Consider the following 21,240-nt stretch of genomic DNA (forward strand, 5'->3'; position numbering starts at 1 on the left):
TCAGTCCCTTAAAAAAAACAGTCGTGACAAAAGCAGGATTCGTATAGAACATAGATATATATAAACATATTTTTAAAGATGCTTCGGTAAATACAGGTGGAACCGCTTCAAAAAATTGAAACCTATTTAGAGGCTGAAAAGTTTACCTATCCGTGGCGTCGCTCGACCATCGATTAAGTGCGCACCCACCGGTTCTATTATGGGTTCTATTTTCGCAATTGATAATGGTGTTGTTTAGTTGAAACGTTAAAAAAGTTAATTTTTCTTTGTTCACCCAGCAAGTTGCACGTCAAAGGAACCCTGACTTGTCGCTTCAAAGGTGTTATTTTTATTCCGAAAGTAATATTAAATGGACTCTGTCGGGTGTTTGTGCCGTTGCCGTCCTGCTCCATATAAAGTCCAAAGCAACAACCCCCCCTCCCCCTTCGCGCATGTTATGGTCTACGCCCCAGTTAAAGGACGCCAACGCTGAGGATGACCGCGAGTAAAACATAGATTAAAAGAACTGGTTATCTCGGTCACACGGAAGGCACATGCGATCGATCCGCGTGCGAGGCCTAGCGTCGATCGTTCTTCAAGCACATCTCAAGAGGGAGTGTGAAGGGGGCCGCTTGGGAGGGGGGTACGTCGTTTGAGCAGCAACCGCAAACTTTGCTCCTAAAGGAAAGGTCACACGCGCTATCTCGTCGGACATCTGGAGACAGCTCGTAAACTTGCTGTGATCACAACGCTTCGTGTTCAGAGGATTCATAGCCCACAAACCAGCATTCTGAAGAGTTACGTGAGATCAAGCTAAAAAGTTGGCTGCCTGTTAGTTAGCTTCGTACGACATTCCAATTTGTTGCTGTCGCGTTCATTACTTTGTCTTTGCGGCGAAGCTGACATCTCTTGTGCTAGGTGAATGTACTAGCTGCCTATAGGTCTTAGAGAAAGATTTAGATGCTATAGCGTCCTAAATAAGTTACTCTAATGCATGATGGCATTAAGAAGTTTCAGGTATTGGTGCCCGGAACATAGTATCGATGGTTCCGTAAAGGTCACTTACAAGAGAAGCAAGCAAAAAAAGTAAAGACAAACAAAAACAAGAAAGACCCGCGTCATACGTACGATGTGCATAATTATAACAAGAGATGGTGTCATGAGTAACCTTATTAACACGCCACCAGCAAATTTTCTTCTGTGTCAGACATCATAATGGTGTCATTGGAGCCACATCAAGCGCTAGACATTCCAGAGGAATTTCAGTGCCGAAATTTAGTGTAGTTTTTATGTGAAAAACGGTATAAAGAATTTCGAGAACTTCTGCAGTGTGTGTCCGTGTACTCTTCTAAAGTAGCGACCAGAAAAAAAGTACTAGTTAGCCATGGTACTCAGCATGTTATTGGAAGCTTCTAGTCAAATACACATTTTATGTTATTTTCTCCAAGAACAATGCTACATATGTTCCTGCAATTCACAGCAGTTTATTCCACAGGCTTTGCGCACTGGCAGAGCCCACTCGACTTACACTATGCTTCCACCCATTTACAGCACTGGACAATTGAGTGAAATAGGCAATGGTTAGTCTTAATCACGCCTGTGCTGAATTAAAAGAGCACTGATATCAAATTTACTCATGCCGAGATTTTCGCGTCAGCGAGGAGCTATAGACCCCGTAGCAGCGATTCGCAACCTCAAACGCAATTGAGGGATGCATAGGTATCAGTTTTATTGATTTATATCACTGGTATCTAGCACTATTAAAATGGCCGGCAATCCCGCCATTTTTAGCGCTGGTAGCACCAACAGAGGCGCTACCCCATGGTCACCTCCAGATCACGCCACAGCTGACCACTCTTCCACAGAAAAGAGTGACGCCAGGTTCAGCTGCTCCGCAAACTTTTCGTCTGCTAGGCGGACACATTCAGGCATGCCTCGTCACCTGCATTGCTCTCGTCGCCATACAAAGTGTCTACTCGGGTTCAATACGGTAGTCTGGAGCTTGGAATCCCTGCGATTCGCGACGTCGCGAATTATTTTTGCTACAATTGGCTTTTTGCAGAACAGTGATTACGAAATGGACGCCGTTCCAAGCAGCACTGCAGAGGTGCCCGAGGATGCACGCTTCAGCCATGTTCACTCTTGTGTCTCAGTTAGCTATATTGGTGTGTTCTGGTGTGCAAAGTATTCAAGTATACGCAGAGGGGTCAATTCAATGTAGCTATCGCGAATGAGCATCAGCGGAGAAATAGAATAAGTTTCTTGCTTGCCAGGTTCTTTTTTGCGCCTCCAGATGGCCCCACCTATCCAGCCTCTCACGGTTAACACGGTGTTACTACTTTTACGTGGATGCAAAGTCTACAGAAAAATTGAACGATACCTCCGTGTGAATTGTTAGACATGATATCTGGTTATACGCCGTTCCACTTTTGATAGCTTGTGGTCGTGTTGATGTATAAACATACGGGATATGAAAAGACACGCTTATTGCGCTTTTTATGTGCTTCGAAATAGACGACTGCAGCTCACCTGCAACTCACAACGATTCCCCGACATGATGACCAACAAGCACACGTACAATCAGGCTCTTTTCTTTCGCCGTTCTTTTAAAGGTGGTTTTTATCTTGATAATTTTACGAAATCATTTACACCGGTGCGACAAAGATCAGACGCGATGAGCAAGTGCGTTGCTACGCTTCGGCGCAGGATAAGAACACTCGGATCATACACGTCATCGCTATAGGGCTAGGGCATCGTCACTCAGGATGGTATTTGTGAAATGTATCACACCGAACACGTAGCACTAGTATCGATGTCGCAAGGCAGTCTATTTTCCGTTTTTTTCTCCTTAGCTTTGCTGTGCTGTTTGACATCGAATTAAAATAAGTTGCACGCGATGGATGCCGTTCAAATTGGGCCAAGAATACCTCTGATACCAAGCGATCGAATAATAGGCACATCTGGTTATCTACTATTCGCAAGTAAAACTGTGCATCAGGCTTATGTTTGATTATTGGTGAAGTACTATTTCTGTGACATTAGTTCATGCTTTCTATTAACATGTATTTTCAATCCTTGACTAGACAGTCATCGTTAATCATGAAACTAGTATTAGTTAAAATAAAATAATATTCAGTTATTTTTGTGGATGTTGTGTGGCTCAATATGCGCACGAACTGTTTGCCATCTTGCATTTTAAATTCGGTGATGAGAGTTTCTCTATAATAATGTGGTAGCACCAAATGAAACCCATTAGTTCGGACAGAATAGTGCAACTGAGTGCGTGCATTTAATCAGGGCAACTCAGAGGAGCCATTCAATTCTTAGTTTTCAGTAACGATGGTAACAGCGAGTGTCTCATTTCAAAACATCGTTTCTAGCAGTTTGTCCTTCTATTTTTCTCTGTGGCCTTTACTAGTAAACAAAAAGCCCGCATTTCATCATGTGTGAGGGCAAAACAGTAATATTAGGCTTCGTACAGAGACAGTTTGTTTATTGCCATTCCATAAATTGAGGTATTTTTATTGAATATATTCTCAAAAACCAGACTAAAACAGGCGAAAGGTGTTCATAGAAATAGAGAGAAAGCAGTAGGGATGGCACGCTCTTGGAAGCCGTATTTTTTGATACTCTGTATTGTATATAAAGAATAAAAGTGATTTACAAACAACGCGTTTCTTTAGGCGGCTAAGCAACTGGGTGTCCTGGCTGGTCCCAAAGAGGTCACGGAGACCTCTCTGGATGTGTTACGTAAGTAATATTCATTTCATATTTTTGTGCGATGGTTTGCTATATATAGCCAATGCTACGGACCTTAAAAGCATACTTTGAATCAGAAAGGGGTAAAAAAAAGAAATGGTTGTTTAACATTCATTGCCCCCCCTTCCAAAAAAAGAGAATGTAGTATCTTATAAAAGGTGCCTATACACTGAGCGTCAATTTCCATTTTGTGCAGACTAGTTAACGTGTTGTAGAGCTAGGTTGTACGAGATAGACGCGTCTTTTCAGTAACAACGTCTACTTTATTCCGACAACCAGAGAGTCGAAAATAGAAAAGGTACACGCAGTGCACCGGAAGTGGAAAGAGTGAAAAAGACAAAGGAAAAACAGAGAGGAGAGCAGCAGATGGCTTGGAATGCTGCTCCGCATGTTTTTACGACCGCGGGGTGCGCAGTGGCGGCCGCGTCGCTGCAGATTGCTCCAGAGAAAAAGTTGGTGCGACGAACAATTCTCAGTTGTAGTGTTATCCTAAAGAACGTGACTGAGAGGTGGTGACGGGAGGAACACTGGCTAGGAGGGGCCCTCGTATCCAACGGAGGACGCTGGCTTGAACCGCTCCAGCGTGATTGTATCGCGTGCCCCAATAATGTCGAGGGCGAAGTAAGCAGGCCAGCACTCTAACACACGAAAGGGGCCAAAGTAGTGTGGTTGAAGCGGAACGCACACAGGGCCGTACCGCACCAACACGTGTGTCGCTGTTTTGGGGTCCTGAGCGATGTATGCTGCACGTGGCTGGCTGCGAGTAGGCTGTGGACGAATGTGTCGAAAGACGTCGCGCAGCTGGTCAACGTACTCTGTTGCTGTTAGTTGGATGGCACTACCACTTTCTTCAAAAACATCGGCAGGCAGGCGAAGCGAAGTGCCATAAACAAGCTCAGAAGTGGAGCACGAGAGGTCCTCCTTGAAAGAAGATCACATTCCTAGTAGCGTGAGCGGGAGGCGGTCGACCCACCTGTCGGGATAACCGTGTGCTGTGAGTGCTGCTTTGAGGTGCCGGTGGAATCTCTCGACGAGAACGTTTGTTTGTGGATGGTATGACGCTGTACGCAGGCATGAAATACCAAGAAGTTTCAGGAGCTCGGAAAATAGGGAAGATTCGAATGGGCGACCCCGGTCCGATACAATCGTTGTTGGACAGCTGAATCGGAATATCCAGGTAGAAACAAAAGCCGCTGCGACAGTAGCTGCAGACATGTCGGGCGAAGAATCACTTCGGGCCAGTGAGTGAAACAATCTACACAGGTCAGAAGGTATCGATAGCCTTGGCATGGGGGTAATGGGTCAACGATGCCAATATGCACAACGGCGAAACGTTCGTCGGGTTGCAATAAGGGTAACTTAGAAGTGTGGCAGCTTGGGCTAGTTGGTATGGAATGACGATAGTTATAGCGCGAGAACAAAACGACGACACAGAGACAAGAAGTACACGAAAGACACGAGCGCTAACTTCCAACTGAGTTTATTGCGCAGAGCACGAAAATATATAGAGGAGACAGTGACCATGTGATAAAAACCATATGGCACAAGAGCAGAACATGAGTAAGAAAAACAAAAACAAACAACACAAAAACTAAGGCACTGAAAAACAGCAAAGAAAAAACCTAGAAGAAAACGAAACAGAAAGGTAAAGATAAAATAACTACCTGCCCGCACCGAAACCTTCGAGGAACCTGCGTTCCTTCTCGGACAAAGCCACGGAGGGCTTGCTAATACAAGGCACCTGTTCGCGTGCCATCTGCGTAGCCTCGACAATGACCCGGGTGCTTACATCTCTGTGTTCAGCATCGCTGTGTCCTCGAAGAGGGGAACACAATTGCACTCAGTGCAGTGCTGGACAAGAAAACCATCTTTCCCGTTTCTAACATTGTTCGCGTGCTCTCTCAGCCGATCGTTCAGACACCTTCCAGTCGTTCCTACATAACAAGCACCACATGAAATGGGGGTTCTATAGACGACTTCCCGGGAGCAGGCCGCATACCTGTTTCGATGTTGAACTCTGCATTCTGTTGATGATTTCGTTTTCAGGGGGTTGGTAGATTTGGTGAGGCTGATTAATTTGAACGGTGCCGAGAACAGGACACGAACTCCAACACGTTTTCTGATAGGCTCAAAAAAAAATCGGAAAACGTGTTGGAGTTCGTGTCCTGTTCTCGGCACCGTTCAAATTTCAAATATTGTGAACTACTTCAAATAGTGTGTTCAAATATTGTGAACTACTTCATCTACCAAAAACGCTGGGGTCGTTAGTCATTGGGATGCAGATGTTCCACTAGGCGTCAATGTTGGTGCATCCACGTACAATGGTGCTATAACTTCAAAACGATAGACATTGTACAAACTTCCATGCATAAAGGTACAATAAACAATCAGCTACTCCTGTGAAGGCACAGTTTATTTTTGTGTTATACTGTCACACATGTCCCGTTTATGAGGGAGGCAATCGCCGGGCTAATTCCAAGAGCCGAAGTATCGGCCCCCCGAACCGCACCACGAAAGCGTGGACAATTTGGAAGTGGTCCTTTTTGGCGCGCCAGCGGACGCCGGTTGTGGCCCAAAGAACAAGTCAGAGCCGAGAGTTGATAAACAGAACAAATATTATATTCTCGAAAATGGCAGATCGAAAACAATACACAAGAATGCACACTCCGCAATAGTTACATACAATACGTCACCAATCAAACAACGTACTACACAGTACAATCAGCCACACTCAAAACAACGGACACAGACAACGATACGCACTACAATGCAGTCGCATGCATTGAACAACCAAGACACTTAAGGACTAAAGAGATAGAAAACCTATTCAGTCCAAAGTCCTTGGAGCAAAAGTCTAGATGATACTCTTCCGAGAATCACTCACTCAAAGTCCCGCGTTGTTGTCGTTCCGCGCCCTCGAAGTTTCTCTTCCAGGAAACCTCGCGTCTTCAATTGGCCACTCTCCAAGCTCCCAACTTCTTCGCCCGAACACGTTGGCTTCACTCACGCAGCTGTCGCCACGCGTCCTCGCTCGATAGCGGTAAACACACACTCTTGCCTGTAGCTCGAGTCGTCACCCCTCAGGTGCAAATCATCTTCTTCTCCCGCTTTTTCGCTACCGACAAAAACTTCGCCGACTACACGGCGGTATACCCTACGCGCTCTGGCGCTAACTTCCGTGTCCTCCTGATCTCTCATCTCGGCTGCTCGGTTAAATACCTTGCGCGCGACATTCCAGACGGTTCTCGTCATTTCGTCGGCGCGATACGCAGCGAAGGCTGGGAAGAGGGCAAGACGGTTGGCACGCCCTCCGCGGCCGATGACTCAACTCGGTATGACCACGCCCCTTTCGTTCTGGAACTTTCGCGGGCTATCTCGGCCGCCGATGTGGGGCGAGGAGGTTCGTCGGTGAAGCCACGCTTCCGAGGGGAGAGCGCGCGCCCCGGGGAGCCTTTAGATGTTTGTTTTCTTTTTTTTTCTTTTGACCTCGCGGCGCTTCTCCCGCCCGTTATCGCAAGAATTTGGCGGCGCGCCCATTTTTAGCGCTCGTTCTGTGACACTGCCCCCCACTTTAAGAACATCATCTCATAATATTCAAAACCACACAAACGAGCGCGAAAAGTCACCACACACTCTCACAGACTGTAACACAATCCATCGCTCATGACACTTCACATTCACAATATATCCCTCAATACGATTGGACATTACATTCAATCTCACACACATGAAATATAACCGCAGGTACATGAGTACAACTCTTCATCACACATTCCAAACAATACAATTGTACAAGGTTCTGTCTATACAACAATTGTACAACACTATACATCACATCACCTTAAGAAACATTTTGATTTGCTCAACACCGGATAACACAATAACAACACAGCCTATTGCGTTCACTGCTGTCAGACACTTCCAAAACATTCAAACTCGGCTAAGGTAGTCGGCACCAACGTTCTCGCTTCCCTTGATGTGCTCGACTCGGAACTGATACTCTTGCAGAAGCAAGCTCCACCTCAACACTCTGCTGTTGAGCTGTTTAGCCTGTTTTATGTATTGGAGAGGCTGATGGTCAGTTTGGACCAAGAAAGGCGCTCCGTAGAGATAAATATTAAACTTCTGTATCCCCCACACCAGTGCTAGACATTCTCTTTCGATGGTGCTGTAGGATGATTCCCGGGGAAGTAGTTTGCGACTGGCGTATGCTATAGGATGCAGGGTCCCTTCGTGTGACTGCAAGAGCACAGCCCCGAGGCTGGTGTCGGAAGCGTCGGTGCGGAGGATGAATTCCTTGGTTAAGTCTGAGAGGCGGAGCACGGGAGGGCTCGAGATGCATTCCTTGAGTTTCGCGAATGCTTTCTCGTGTGTCGTCGTCCATTTTACTAATTTGCTTTCACCCTTCTTGATCAGTTCTGTGAGAGGGGCGCTGATCTCGGCATAATTTGGAATGAACTCCCGATAATAGCTGGTCAACCCGAGAAAAGCGCGTACCTGTCGCTTCGTCTTTGGGGCGGTTGCAGCTTGGATTTTGTCGAGAGTCTTTCCCAGTGGAGCAAGCATGTTTTGTCCAATGTGATGACCAAGGAAATCAATCTCATTCATTCCCAACTCACACTTGCTCGGTCTCACGGTCAACCCGGCAGCCTGAATTCGAGCGAAGAGTTGTTTGAGAGTGGATAGGTGTTCCTCCCAGGTCGTGCTTGTTATGAGTACGTCGTCATAGTAATGTTCAATGCCCGGGATTCCCTCGGTGACCAGTCGCATCAGCCGGGCGAATACGGCGGGTGCCGTTTTGATCCCGAAAGGCATGTAGCAGAACTGGTAGAGACCGGATTTTGTCGAAAACGCAGTCTTAGGTTTCGACTGCTGGGAGAGTGGGATTTGCCAGTAGCCCTTAGCAAAATCTAACTTAGAGAAGTATTTTTTGTTTGTGGCACTGGCAAAAACGGCATCTGCTCTAGGCATGGGCTCTGCATCTGCTATTATGAGGTTGTTCAGGCGCCGGAAATCGACTACAAACCGCTTGGTTTTGTCCGGTTTGTCCACAAGCAACACGGGGGAATTATAGGGCGATTTTGAGACTTCAATTATGCCCAGTGTTTTCATTTGCTGTACCTCGGCCTCGATGTCTTTAGTCGTAGCAAAAGGTAACGGGTACTGTTTGACGTTGACTGGGGACTCCGTCACTGTCTCGAGGTGACACTCCACCCAATCTGTCTTGCCCGGGACATTCGAAAATATTTTAGAGTGCGCTGTCAGGGTTTTCTCCAACTCCTCCTTTTGTTGGTCCGTCAATGACGTCAGTAATTCCTTCGGTCTGCACGAATTCCGGCACCGGTAGTTCCTGTTCATCTCCATTGTCAATAACCCCTACGATGACTTGGCATTGAACCGGCGCATCTTGGTTCGTTTCCCGCTCCGCATACTTCTTCAGCAAATTGGCATGGAAAATTTTCGGCCCGCTCGGCGTCTTTAGGGAGTAATCGAAGTCCCCAATTGTCGCCTGCACTTCGAAGGGCCCCTTCCAATGCAGCAAGAGTTTATTTTTGTCAGTAGGGAGCAGGATGAGAACCTTATCTCCTGGTTGGAATACTCTATCCCTTGATTTTCGATTGTAGTGCTTAGCGTAGCGTGCTCCCGCCCCTCGGAGTTCTTCGTGAGCTAGGCGGCACGTCTCTTCTAGACGATTTCGGAGATCCAATACGTACTGGTAGGTTGTCTTGAGCTCATCGTCCAGCTCTTGGTTCGTCCAGACTTCTTTTAAGATCGCCAGGGGTCCCCGGACATGTCGGCCGTACAGCAGCTCGAACGGTGAAAAGCCGAGACTTGCCTGGGGAACTTCTCTGTACGCGAACAGCAACGGACCGAGGAATCTGTCCCAGTTTTTTGGTTTCTCCGCACACATTCTTTTGAGCATAGTCTTCAGGGTGCCATTAAATTTTTCCACCATCCCGTTGGCCATCGGGTGGTAAGGGGTGGTATGGAGTTGGCGCACTGATAGAAGTCGTGCCACTTCCTTCACTAACTCCGACGTGAAATTCGAGCCCCTATCACTTAAAATTTCCCTCGGTACACCAAAACGGGAGAACATCTCAACGAGGGCTTCTGCGACTCGTTCGGTCTCTATGCCAGGTAGTGCAACTGCCTCCGGATAGCGCGTGGCGCAATCGACGAGAGTCAGGATATAGCGGTTTCCTTGACCAGATGGAGGTCGGATAGGGCCTACTATATCAATAGCTACCCTTTTAAAGGGGATGTCTATGACGGGAGACTGGCCGAGTGACACGTGTGGCACCCTTCCTTTTGGCACAGTTCGCTGGCAGATATCGCAAGACGCCACGAACCGTTTCACGTCGGCTGTGACACCGGGCCAGAAGAATTCTTCCTGAATTCTTACTTTGGTTTTCTCGGCTCCCAGGTGCCCGGCCATTATCCCATCGTGGGCTAGCTTCATAACAGCCTCTCGGCGGTTCTTCGGCACCAACAGCTGTCGTATCCGCCGACCACTCCTCTCCGTATAGTACCTGTAGAGCAGTCCATCTTCCTGCTTGAACATTATCGCGCATTTACTATTACGGCATCTGAGGTCCTTGTCGATTTGCGCAAAGCAGGGTTTTAACGACTCGTCCTGTATTTGTTCCTCGGCATAGCTGAAGCTCGGGTCCTCCTCGGAATCGAGTGCAGGGAGGGGCTGGAATGGCTTCGACTGGGCTTTGGTCTGTGTTCGGGTCGCAACTGCGACTACGTCCTCATCGCCCGTGGCTGGTTGGTCGTGAGGGTTTGCAATCGATGGTGGATCGATTTCTGGGTCCTCTTCCAGTGGTTCGGGTTGGTCCGGCGAACGGGCGCCCTCGATGTTCCCCACGATTACGTCATACAATGGATCATCCATGCAGAAGGCAGAAACAATTCCACTGTAGAAGGGCGTCTCGATCTTGACCTTGGCCTCAGGCAGCCTCATAACCGAACGGTCGACGGTGTAAATCAGGCTGGTCTGGCCCGTGAGTTCGTCGTCGTGGACTAGGTCTCTTTGTACTATTACAGTGGAGCACCCAGTGTCTCTTAAGACGTCTACACGCCTTCCCGCCACTTTTCCAGCCATCACAGGCATTCCCTTCGTAGCACCTGTTTGTTGTTTTGTCAATACCGCACCCACAATAGGGATTTTCTCCCCATTTTTCAACTCTACGAATCCATCGGTGACGTCATCAACGGTTTTTGGTGCCACTTGTGCACAGGATACCTGGTGAGTTTGACTCTCTCCGTTACGACATGCGTCTGCCTTGTGCCCAGTCTGACCACATTTGAAACATTTTACAACCGTGGGGCTTGTGAAGTTAGTTCGGCAGTGGTTAGCACGGTGACCCACTCGGTTGCACAGAAAACATCGCGGAATGCTCTCTGGTGCACGCTTCTTTTCTTCGGGAGTCAGTTTCTTCGAATCATCGGGACAATCCTTCTTGACTCTGGCCAAATTAGTGCCACCTTGCGCTTCCAAGAATTGATCAGCTAATTCAAGCATGTCTTCAAGTGACTTAGCTCTCCTCTCTTTCAAGTACAGCGACATGCTTGGGTGGCAACTAGTAAGAAATTGTTCTCTAATTAGGAGCTCTCTAAGTTCATCGTACTCCTGCGCTGTCCCTGAAAGTTCAAATAATGGCTAAGTCGGGCGGCGTACTGCGTAGCCGTCTCACCATCAGCTGGCTTTCCTGTCCGAAATCTGTCCCGGAATCCTTCTACAGTAAATCTAAATCGCTTCAGCAAAGCAGCTTTCACCTTTGCATAGTTGGCTGCATCCGTCGGCGTCAGCCTACCGTACACACTGAGCGCTTCACCACTCAAGCAAGTACTCAAAGCAGTTGCCCATTGATGTTCTGGCCAATTCTGGCTCTTCGCAATCGTCTCGAATCGGTGAAGGTACGCGTCAAGGTCGTCCTTCCTTTCATCAAACGACACGAGCAGCTTGCTTGGGTTCAAGCGGAAGCCATGATCTTCCCGTTCGCTGCTTTCAACTCTAGGTTGGACGGGAGTTTCACTTCGCTGTTGCAACCGGAGCCGCTCGAGTTCCATCTCGTGCTGCCGCTGCCGTTTCCTTTCAGCCATCTCCGCTTCTCTTTCTTCTTTCAGCTGTCGCTCCCTCGCTTCTCTTTCCTCTCTCGCCCTTTCGGCTGCCAATTTTTCTCTCTCCAACTCCAACTTCAATTGCTGCTCTCTTTCTTCTTTCAGCTGTCGCTCCTTTGCCTCCCTTTCTTCTCTCGCCCTCTCAGCGGCCAGCTTTTCTCTCTCCAGCTCCAACTTCAACTGCTGCTCTCTTTCTTCTTTCAGCTGTCGCTCCTTTGCCTCTCTTTCTTCTTTCGCCCTTTCAGCTGCCAACCTCTCTCGCTCCAACTCAGCTGCTTTTTCTTCCTTGGCTCTCTCAGCTGCCAACCTCTCTCTCTCCAACTCGGCTGCTTTTTCTTCCTTGGCTCTCTCAGCTGCCAACCTATCTCTCTCCACCGCCTCTTTCTCCTTCTGTCTTACCCACTTCCGTAGTTCGGCACCAGAAAGACCCATCTTCTCACCAAGAGCTACTAACTTTTCGAGATCCATGGTGTCTCGCAAATAAAGTCTTGCCGCGTGTAAAAAGTATCTGCCTAAATCAGTTTATCGGAACACTCCACTGCACTCGTTAACGAGAACACTGCACAACACACAAAATCGTTCCGATAGCAGTATCAACAACTCGAGGCTCTTTCTCACTACTTTGGACACACTGTGCACCAAAAGGTCCTGTGTCGCGGACGCCAGATTAATTGTCACACATGTCCCGTTTATGAGGGAGGCAATCGCCGGGCTAATTCCAAGAGCCGAAGTATCGGCCCCCCGAACCGCACCACGAAAGCGTGGACAATTTGGAAGTGGTCCTTTTTGGCGTGCCAGCGGACGCCGGTTGTGGCCCAAAGAACAAGTCAGAGCCGAGAGTTGATAAACAGAACAAATATTATATTCTCGAAAATGGCAGATCGAAAACAATACACAAGAATGCACACTCCGCAATAGTTACATACAATACGTCACCAATCAAACAACGTACTACACAGTACAATCAGCCACACTCAAAACAACGGACACAGACAACGATACGCACTACAATGCAGTCGCATGCATTGAACAACCAAGACACTTAAGGACTAAAGAGATAGAAAACCTATTCAGTCCAAAGTCCTTGGAGCAAAAGTCTAGATGATACTCTTCCGAGAATCACTCACTCAAAGTCCCGCGTTGTTGTCGTTCCGCGCCCTCGAAGCTTCTCTTCCAGGAAACCTCGCGTCTTCAATTGGCCACTCTCCAAGCTCCCAACTTCTTCGCCCGAACACGTCGGCTTCACTCACGCAGCTGTCGCCACGCGTCCTCGCTCGATAGCGGTAAACACACACTCTTGCCTGTAGCTCGAGTCGTCACCCCTCAGGTGCAAATCATCTTCTTCTCCCGCTTTTTCGCTACCGACAAAAACTTCGCCGACTACACGGCGGTATACCCTACGCGCTCTGGCGCTAACTTCCGTCTCCTCCTGATCTCTCATCTCGGCTGCTCGGTTAAATACCTTGCGCGCGACATTCCAGACGGTTCTCGTCATTTCGTCGGCGCGATACGCAGCGAAGGCTGGGAAGAGGGCAAGACGGTTGGCACGCCCTCCGCGGCCGATGACTCAACTCGGTATGACCACGCCCCTTTCGTTCTGGAACTTTCGCGGGCTATCTCGGCCGCCGATGTGGGGCGAGGAGGTTCGTCGGTGAAGCCACGCTTCCGAGGGGAGAGCGCGCGCCCCGGGGAGCCTTTAGATGTTTGTTTTCTTTTTTTTTCTTTTGACCTCGCGCCGTTTCTCCCGCCCGTTATCGCAAGAATTTGGCGGCGCGCCCATTTTTAGCGCTCGTTCTGTGACATATACCAATCCCCATGATGGAGAGATCAACCATGATTTTGCCATCTGTGCCACTCCAGTACAGTAAATGAAATGCCCTGAGGCTTTAGGAGTTGAGAAGACCTTGTTCGTTTGTTTAGTTTAGGGCAGACTGAAGACTGCGGATGTCTGTGTTGTTACTTAAGTCTGGATTATCACCCGGTCTGCTTTAGTTGAAAGTGCCGCTTGTGCTTGTCGTTGAGTGTTTCTTTATTTTGTGTTTGTGTTATTTGCGGTCAAATCATGTCATAAAGCCTGTCAGTAGGGCAGGGTTCTCAAACTCGGCTCAGCTAATGGGCCACAGTCAGGACATATACTACCGCAAGGGCCGCGACCATGAAGAACGCTCAAGTGAGGGGAGGGGAGTTAGAACAAAGTGTCACTAAACGCTGCCATTTGAAAGAACGCATTTCCTATATCTCAAATATGAATAATTTCTAAAGTGGAGTTGATGTCAGGATATATCGACACTGTTCTCCACAATGACTCCAACCTGAAAGTCGACTCTAAAATAGAGATTTGTCCGGCGGTTGCATCTCGTATATGGACAGCACGGGGTGACTCACGAAAAGATATGCTCGAGACCAGTCCTGCATCAGTCACCTACTCGAACAAAGTCTTAATATTTACAAACGGTAAGTAAATATAACGCGTCTAATTTAGCAAAGGGTCACAAAAATTTATTCGTTGTGAAGCCACGGGCTGTTAGAGAAATATTCGCGAGCCGCATGCGGCCTCCGGGCTTATATCAAGACTCCTGATTTAGAGTATCACCTTAGCACCAGAGGCTGAATTCGCAAAGCTTTTCGTTTGTAAGTGCTCGTGGCCATTGAGAGCTCGTAATATTTTCAGCATTGCGAGAGGCGGGAAACTTAGCATATGATTAATTTTAGTGTAAAACCTTGACAGTGTGGGTCAAATATAATAATTTTTTATGTAAATGGTAAGCGTTTGCTACTGAAAGAAGAGATTCAAAGTATTTTTATGCTTTGTTACAGGCGAAGCCTTGGCTATCGGACAGCACCATGATGCCATTACGTACGTACGCAGTGTTTACACCATAAAGTCATCTTCACAGTCTAGCAATCACTTTTTTGAGCAGCACTTTTGTAGGCTGGTAATGTGAACAATGATAGAATGAGCCAGATTTTCTACTGTTCAGATTGATGAGCTGACGGTACAGTACTCGGTAACTCATAAATATGATCCTAAAGTATGTGCATTCATGTGGTATTTGACACTCCATTTAAGTATGTTGAGAAGTGTTGCTGGGCTAGCTTATTATGCATACTGAAAACATTACTGTGCACACAGATGAGGACGAAGAAAGAAAACACACTCTGCAGTATGACTTGTGTTTTTTTCCTTCGTTACCGTCTGTGTGCGCAGTAAAGTTTCTACTATGTTTTGTACCAGCCATGTCCTGAGCAAAGATGAACGAGCAGCACTTATAGTCAAAATTTTCTATTTAATGGTGCCTTATACAAGCAGTGCAGAGGATGACCTCCCTCGTCATTACTTTTTTTTAAAACTTTGGACTAACAGAGCATTCCGTAGTCTGAAGTACTAATTAAGAACAATGGCCTGTAAATGCACTGGCACAATCAAGTGCTGTATTAAGAAAGTCGCCCGGATCACAAATATATTTGGCCAATTAAACACCATGGATTCGTCTCCAGTTTTGTCTACCTACAGTACAAAGACTTCAGTAGATAATATGGTTGCATGCCAGCACCTGGTCGCACGAAAACGCCTCACTGTCGCCATTTATGGGGCGCTGCACGCAAATTTTGGCATGAAAACTTTGAATATTGTTACTGTAGAGTTGGTTGCAGATAATCAGCAATTGTATTTCACCGGCACACGTGCACTGGTCTATCTCGAAATCCAGCCTTCGGCCCTGGTTATTTGATGCCATGTCTATTTTTCTTCTCATTATACTCACCTTGAAACAAGGAGAAAAGCTTTTGACGACATAAAACCTTTGTCGCTTGCGCTTTATGGATTTGCCATTTTGCCTACTTTGCCTTGGTTTCTTGCATACTTAGGTAATTGCTTGAACGTTGTTTCTTTTTCTTCATATAAATTTATTCTAGGGGAACAGCTAAACAGGTTGTAACCAATGACTACGTTAAGCGCATCACACGTGGCCTCATTACAAGTGATGTAAGTTTCTTTCTGTTTACATGCATCACAAATGTAGCTTTGAACTGATTGCTCTGCTTCTGTCTATTTTTTTTCAGAACTACACAAACGACGCATTCACAAAGCTCTTGTCTAAGAAGCTGAAACCGGGAAAATCAAGGCTCGTGCGTTGCCACACATTGAACATAAGTGCCTGCGAAATCACGGAAACATCTGGCGAGGTCAGTGCCTGTGACATGCTGACAGAATTTTGCGGCGCTTTCTCTACCACCTAGTTGACAGTGTCACGCCCACATAGAGAAGGCACGAGGAAGATTTCTCAAAAGATTTTTTTAAATGCAATACACATAGAATCTCTTGAAAGTCAGCTATCTTTTAACATTGCCCTTCGGCGTGCATTGTCTTGTAAATAAATCTGATAGAAAAGTCTATAGGCCTACGCCGAACACGCAGCACAATGACAGCGTACGCTGGTGGAGTGACGTTTGAAGGTCTCGTTTCTCTTACAACGTTTAATAGGGAACGTCGGAATGTAGTATTTCAATGTGCACTCATTCATCAAAATACTCTCAGGTGCGCTTTGGTATCCAGAACATGCAATGCGAATTGCTGAATAGTGAATGCACTCGTGTACGACAATATGTGCAACTACACTCTAAAAAAAAGGGAGCGAGATTGGAGAAACGGGCTCCGTTCCTCCTTCGGCGCAGCGACTTCCTCCCTTTCGGGCGCTTTACCCGTCGCGCCCTCTCGCGGCAAGGACCAAAGGAGCAACGTTCCTCCTTCAGCGTTCAAGTTACTCCTCAATCACGGGGGTCTTGCTCGCGCGCATGCGCACGCCAAGCCTATAGCCGGCCGCGGCCAGTCGAGAGCGATTGCTTTAACCTAAGATTGTTGTAAGCAATGCAGGAATGACGTTTTCTTTTGTTTTATTAGTATAGAGTAAAAGCCTCTCTTTTTTTTTTTATCGTCAGGCACTCGCACGATGCTCCGCACACTTCCATGTGTGTCTCGTGTTGTTTCATACTACCAATTTGTCACGAATACAAGGAGCTCTGCTTCCCAAGCAGTCTTGATTTATCGATTACCTTAGAGTGTAAAAAAAATAATGATTTTTTTCGGTGTCGACATACTTGGTAAGCCCACGCATTTTTAGTTTCGCACGGCACCAACAGCACTCATGAATTCAACGAGGCGCGTAAAAAACCATCACACTAATTTTTTCAATAGTGTAGGAAACCTGATACCACTCTACAGTCCATGCGTGAAAGTACGATCATATACAATTGATAGACTTATACGTGCCACAACCACCATATGGATGTTCTTTGCAGTTTACCCCCATTCGAATACGGCCGCCGTGGCCGGAAGTCGTACCTGCGTCCATCAGCATAGTTACACGACACCCAATAAGGCTATGCTACCCCGGCAGGTGAAAGCACAAAGGGAAACAGGCTGCGAAGTTTCACCGAGCGCTTATTCGCCAGACTAGATTACAACCATCAGAAACTTTTTAAACATCATCATAACTAAACTTTTGTGAAAAGTGAACCAATGACTTCTGTAGATTAAAGCAAATTCTCAATCGCATTCGTTTTGAATTGCCCATGCCAGCACTGAGAAGTAGGAAGGAATTATGCACGCGAGCAGTATGTCTTTCTCGTCCATGATTCTCCTTTGTCGTGAGAAACTCAACACAAAATGCACTTCTAGTAGCAGCTGTGCACAACAAGTAAGTACTAACGCTCACTCACCTTTGTGAAAAGAGTATTCCGAATCCAGAGTAATAACCACCACAGCCACAGCGCTAACAACAAAATTGTGGCACGCACTATGATTGCAAGTTGACACGCGAGGCGAATCGCGAGAGGCATCTGAAGCAGAAAAGTATGCAGGCACAACATTCTATAAAGTTATAGTAAACTTGCGCACTGCAGCGACAGTTCCTCCACTCAAGTATGAGAGCTCCCGCGACGCCAACAGCCACTGTCATGGCTCACGAAAAAATAAAAAAATACCGTCGGATGCGAGGTCATCGCTTATTTATCTCGCAGGACCCGCGTTGTAACGTACGTATACACTGCTAGGACGGTCGTTACCGCATTAAAACATTGTCATTGAAGGGCTAGTGGTGTACTATATCCATGGCTAACGGCCACACTTGTGGTACGCACGTAAAAAGAATATAAGCAAACGTTAAGACGAAACAACTAAACGAGGTCGACGTGACCACAGAACACCTACCACGACGGAGACAAAGTTTGGTCTGCATGCTGCGCCCTCTCCAAGTAAGAAGAAAAAAAAAACGTGACCTCCGAAATGGCTAACGCGTGGCAAGTGTTTGCACTCTCAGAGGCTTCAAGAAAAAAAAAGTAACTGTGGCAGTGGTTGACAGATGGCGCAGCGTTCGAATTGCCGTGGGCATTCTAAGCACGGTTTTGGGCATCCGCCTTCGTGAAAACCTGATAAGCTCTAGTAATTATTCCGTTCATTACTGTGCAACCATTGATTAACTAAAGTTTACCTAAGCATCAGATACAATATATTTATGTGTGCGCATGTTGTGGTATTGATAAAAAACGTGAAAAAAGTGTAAGAAAACCTACTTGTAATCTGTGCCACTCAGGTCAGTTGAAATTCATCGCTATATAAGCTGGCGCGCTTTCACAGTTCAGTGTGAGTAAACACGTCGAGGTGTGAGCCGTTGGTTTTGAATGGTTGATTGTGCTCTTGTTGCGTACTTGATAGCGTATACGCTAGTGTACTTGTTGCGTACAATTTGTGTACTATGTGACCATGTGTGCATGTGTAGCTATATGGATTGCATCAGCACATAATAGGCTTTCGGTGTCCGTAAGTGGTCTCGAATGGGTTGATGCGTAAACAATCCGCAAGGGAGCCGTGATAGTGGGCAATAACAACAAACGCCGCGGCAGTCAACTTTTTTTTAACTTTGTTCAATCCCTCTAGATGGCGCCACCTACCACCTACTTCATTGCTATGACGCTCTCACACCTCCAGCCATTTATATATCGTTGAACATCTATCTATCAAAGCTGCACTACGGATTCAGAGTGGTTTCGCTGCGATCGAGTGTACGGTTTGGAGGCACATCTCGTGACCTGCGGACCCGTAAGCGCATGGATAACGTCGCTACACTATGTGAATCTGCGAGAAATAAATACAGCAAGCCTAGCATGCACTCTTCAGGTGAGGGCTCTGCAGAAACCGTGTCTTTCGGAGTGAACGTGGCTTCGCTGACCGAACGAAACGTACTTGCTCCATCGTTCTCTTTCGCGATGTGTTCACCGCCACAGGTTCGTCTGCTTGTTTTTATAATAATTTCGTTCAATATCAAGCTCAGCGGGACCGTTTTTTGTAACTTTCAGTGCCGTGTACTCCTTACCAATCGAGAATCGTTGCATTTGCTAAGCCTACTCGCTTCGCCGGGGGGCAGCCATGTTGATTTTCGTAAGGAGGAACGTGTTTCTCCGTGGATGAGGGAGCAACGTTTTTCTATTTGAAGACGAACATTGGGGACATCGCCGTTCCTCCCTAAATGGAGAGTACGTCACTCCATTTTTTTTTAAGAGTGTACGAAGTTGCACACTTTGTTTATGCTGTGGCTGATGATAGTGAATTATGGTCGAAGCCCTTTGGTATTGAAGTGGCTGCGTTAAACCACCCAATTGTTGCACGATTGACACAGCTTGATGCCTGGTGCAATTCTGCACTTCTACCATGAAATATTTGCATGGTGGCTGCCGTGAATTCTGGCCCGGCATTATGGCTATTTCTTCGAAGCATCTTCGGGGATTAGCGTGGCTTTGTGGTAGATATACTTGACACCCACAAAGACTAAGCCGGTTAAAACTTGGTAGGTAAAGACAAATTCATTTTTCTAATAAATTAGCCAAAACTGCTACGGATACCGGCAGTAGTGGTGGATGATATCACCTCCGAAATTGAATCTTGTGAAGAGCCTCCACGTAACAGCTTACGCTGTTGAAGTCGTCATCTGTTGTCTTTGAACTAAGAACACTGCCGATGGTATGCTGGTGTTTCAAAAACACAGTGCTTGCCCGGAAAAAAGAAGAAACGAAATGGGGAAGAATACTAGTGGCGTGAACTTATTTTTTTTTCGTTTACAAAATGGTTTTAATGGCCAACAGCAAATATAACATAACGAATGTTGAATTTGTCCTCCTAGTTTGGAAATTAAGCTCAAAAAATATCATTCTATGAACATTATTTTATGTAGCATGCTTGTGTGCAATTGTTAAGAGTATCAGCAAGATGTATAGGCTCCGAGGTATCAGCGCTTCCAGGCAAAGAACTAGGGCTTTGTTTGAGTTGTCTATGTGTGTTACATCTTTCCTGAATTTGCCCTTTCTGTTCCTGCATGTTGCTTGCCTATGACCAGGTACATTTGTTTATGTGCAAGGTGTCTCGAATATCTCGCAGCACAATTAAAAAAGAGGAATGGCGTTATGCGAACCAGACTTTTTGCGTATTGTTCTCAGCATGCTGCAGTAGCAACTTCAAATTTTTCTGAAAAAAATAATTATTTAAAAATCTCTATATAATTTTGTCTTCAAAAGTGCTTCTCTAATTATCAAGATTTCGTTAGTGAAGACCGAAACTTTAGGCAAATTTTCCTTTTTTTCCCTGGAGTCTGTTGTGAGCCTATTTCACATATAAACACAAACTAAGAAATGGTAAACATTTTAATAACATATTTATTGTGCCTATAAGCGCTTATTTTGAGGTTCGTGCCATTATGAGCTTTTCAATGCCTAAAATTGTTATCACGTTCATCGAGTAAACGTTTTGCTTAAACGAGCTTTTTATATGGAGGAAAACAAGAAGCACTTGGTTTGGCCATATTAATGACAACACGAGCATAGCGCGCTAGTTTTTGTTGTTGTTGTTGATGTTTTTAGATACTGGTAAGGTGCGATTATGGTTCAACGTAGGATCGACGCGCGCATACACTGTGCTATATTGGCAAAAACAGATCATAAGTCAACGCACTTCCACAGCCAACGTATGTCTAGACTCAGCCAATGCGCTCCGACGTATGTGACGTTTGCCAATGCTCCGATAACACCGCCCTTTAAACGTGCTTTTACGTGAGTGTGGCTTGTGCCCCAGCGAGGAAAAGCAAGGCTACCGCTAGCGGGCTCACAGGGCCACAAAACACCTAGGGCGGGCCCCCTAAAAGGTTTTCGTCGCTTGGTTCGAGAATAGTGCAGCATCGTGGTTGCGTTAGCGTGGCTAGAGGGTAACGCTAGTGCACTCCCGGCCCCTTGGTAATCCTCGTCGCTAGGTTCGATAGTAGTGCAGCCCGCCGGTTGCGTTTTGGAGGCTAGAGTGCAGTGCAGCTACAACGTACTCTAAACAGCCGAAGC

The 21,240-nt window shown here is 46.6% G+C and overlaps 1 protein-coding gene across 3 annotated transcripts in view; it reads left to right on the forward strand.

The window, feature by feature from the left end:
- Nucleotides 1–21,240, forward strand: part of LOC119161161 (lysosomal alpha-mannosidase) — a 218,865-nt gene that overhangs the window by 91,633 nt on the left and 105,992 nt on the right. For all 3 annotated transcript variants that reach the window (XM_037413512.2, XM_075879813.1, XM_037413511.2), the window contains exons 11-14: nucleotides 3,663–3,729; nucleotides 14,683–14,722; nucleotides 15,781–15,850; nucleotides 15,928–16,050. In XM_037413512.2, the coding sequence (XP_037269409.2) occupies nucleotides 3,663–3,729; nucleotides 14,683–14,722; nucleotides 15,781–15,850; nucleotides 15,928–16,050 (300 nt within the window). The remainder of the gene's footprint in view (nucleotides 1–3,662; nucleotides 3,730–14,682; nucleotides 14,723–15,780; nucleotides 15,851–15,927; nucleotides 16,051–21,240) is intronic.

The sequence above is a fragment of the Rhipicephalus microplus genome, chromosome X (genome assembly GCF_043290135.1).
Source record: "Rhipicephalus microplus isolate Deutch F79 chromosome X, USDA_Rmic, whole genome shotgun sequence".
NCBI lineage: Eukaryota > Metazoa > Arthropoda > Arachnida > Ixodida > Ixodidae > Rhipicephalus > Rhipicephalus microplus.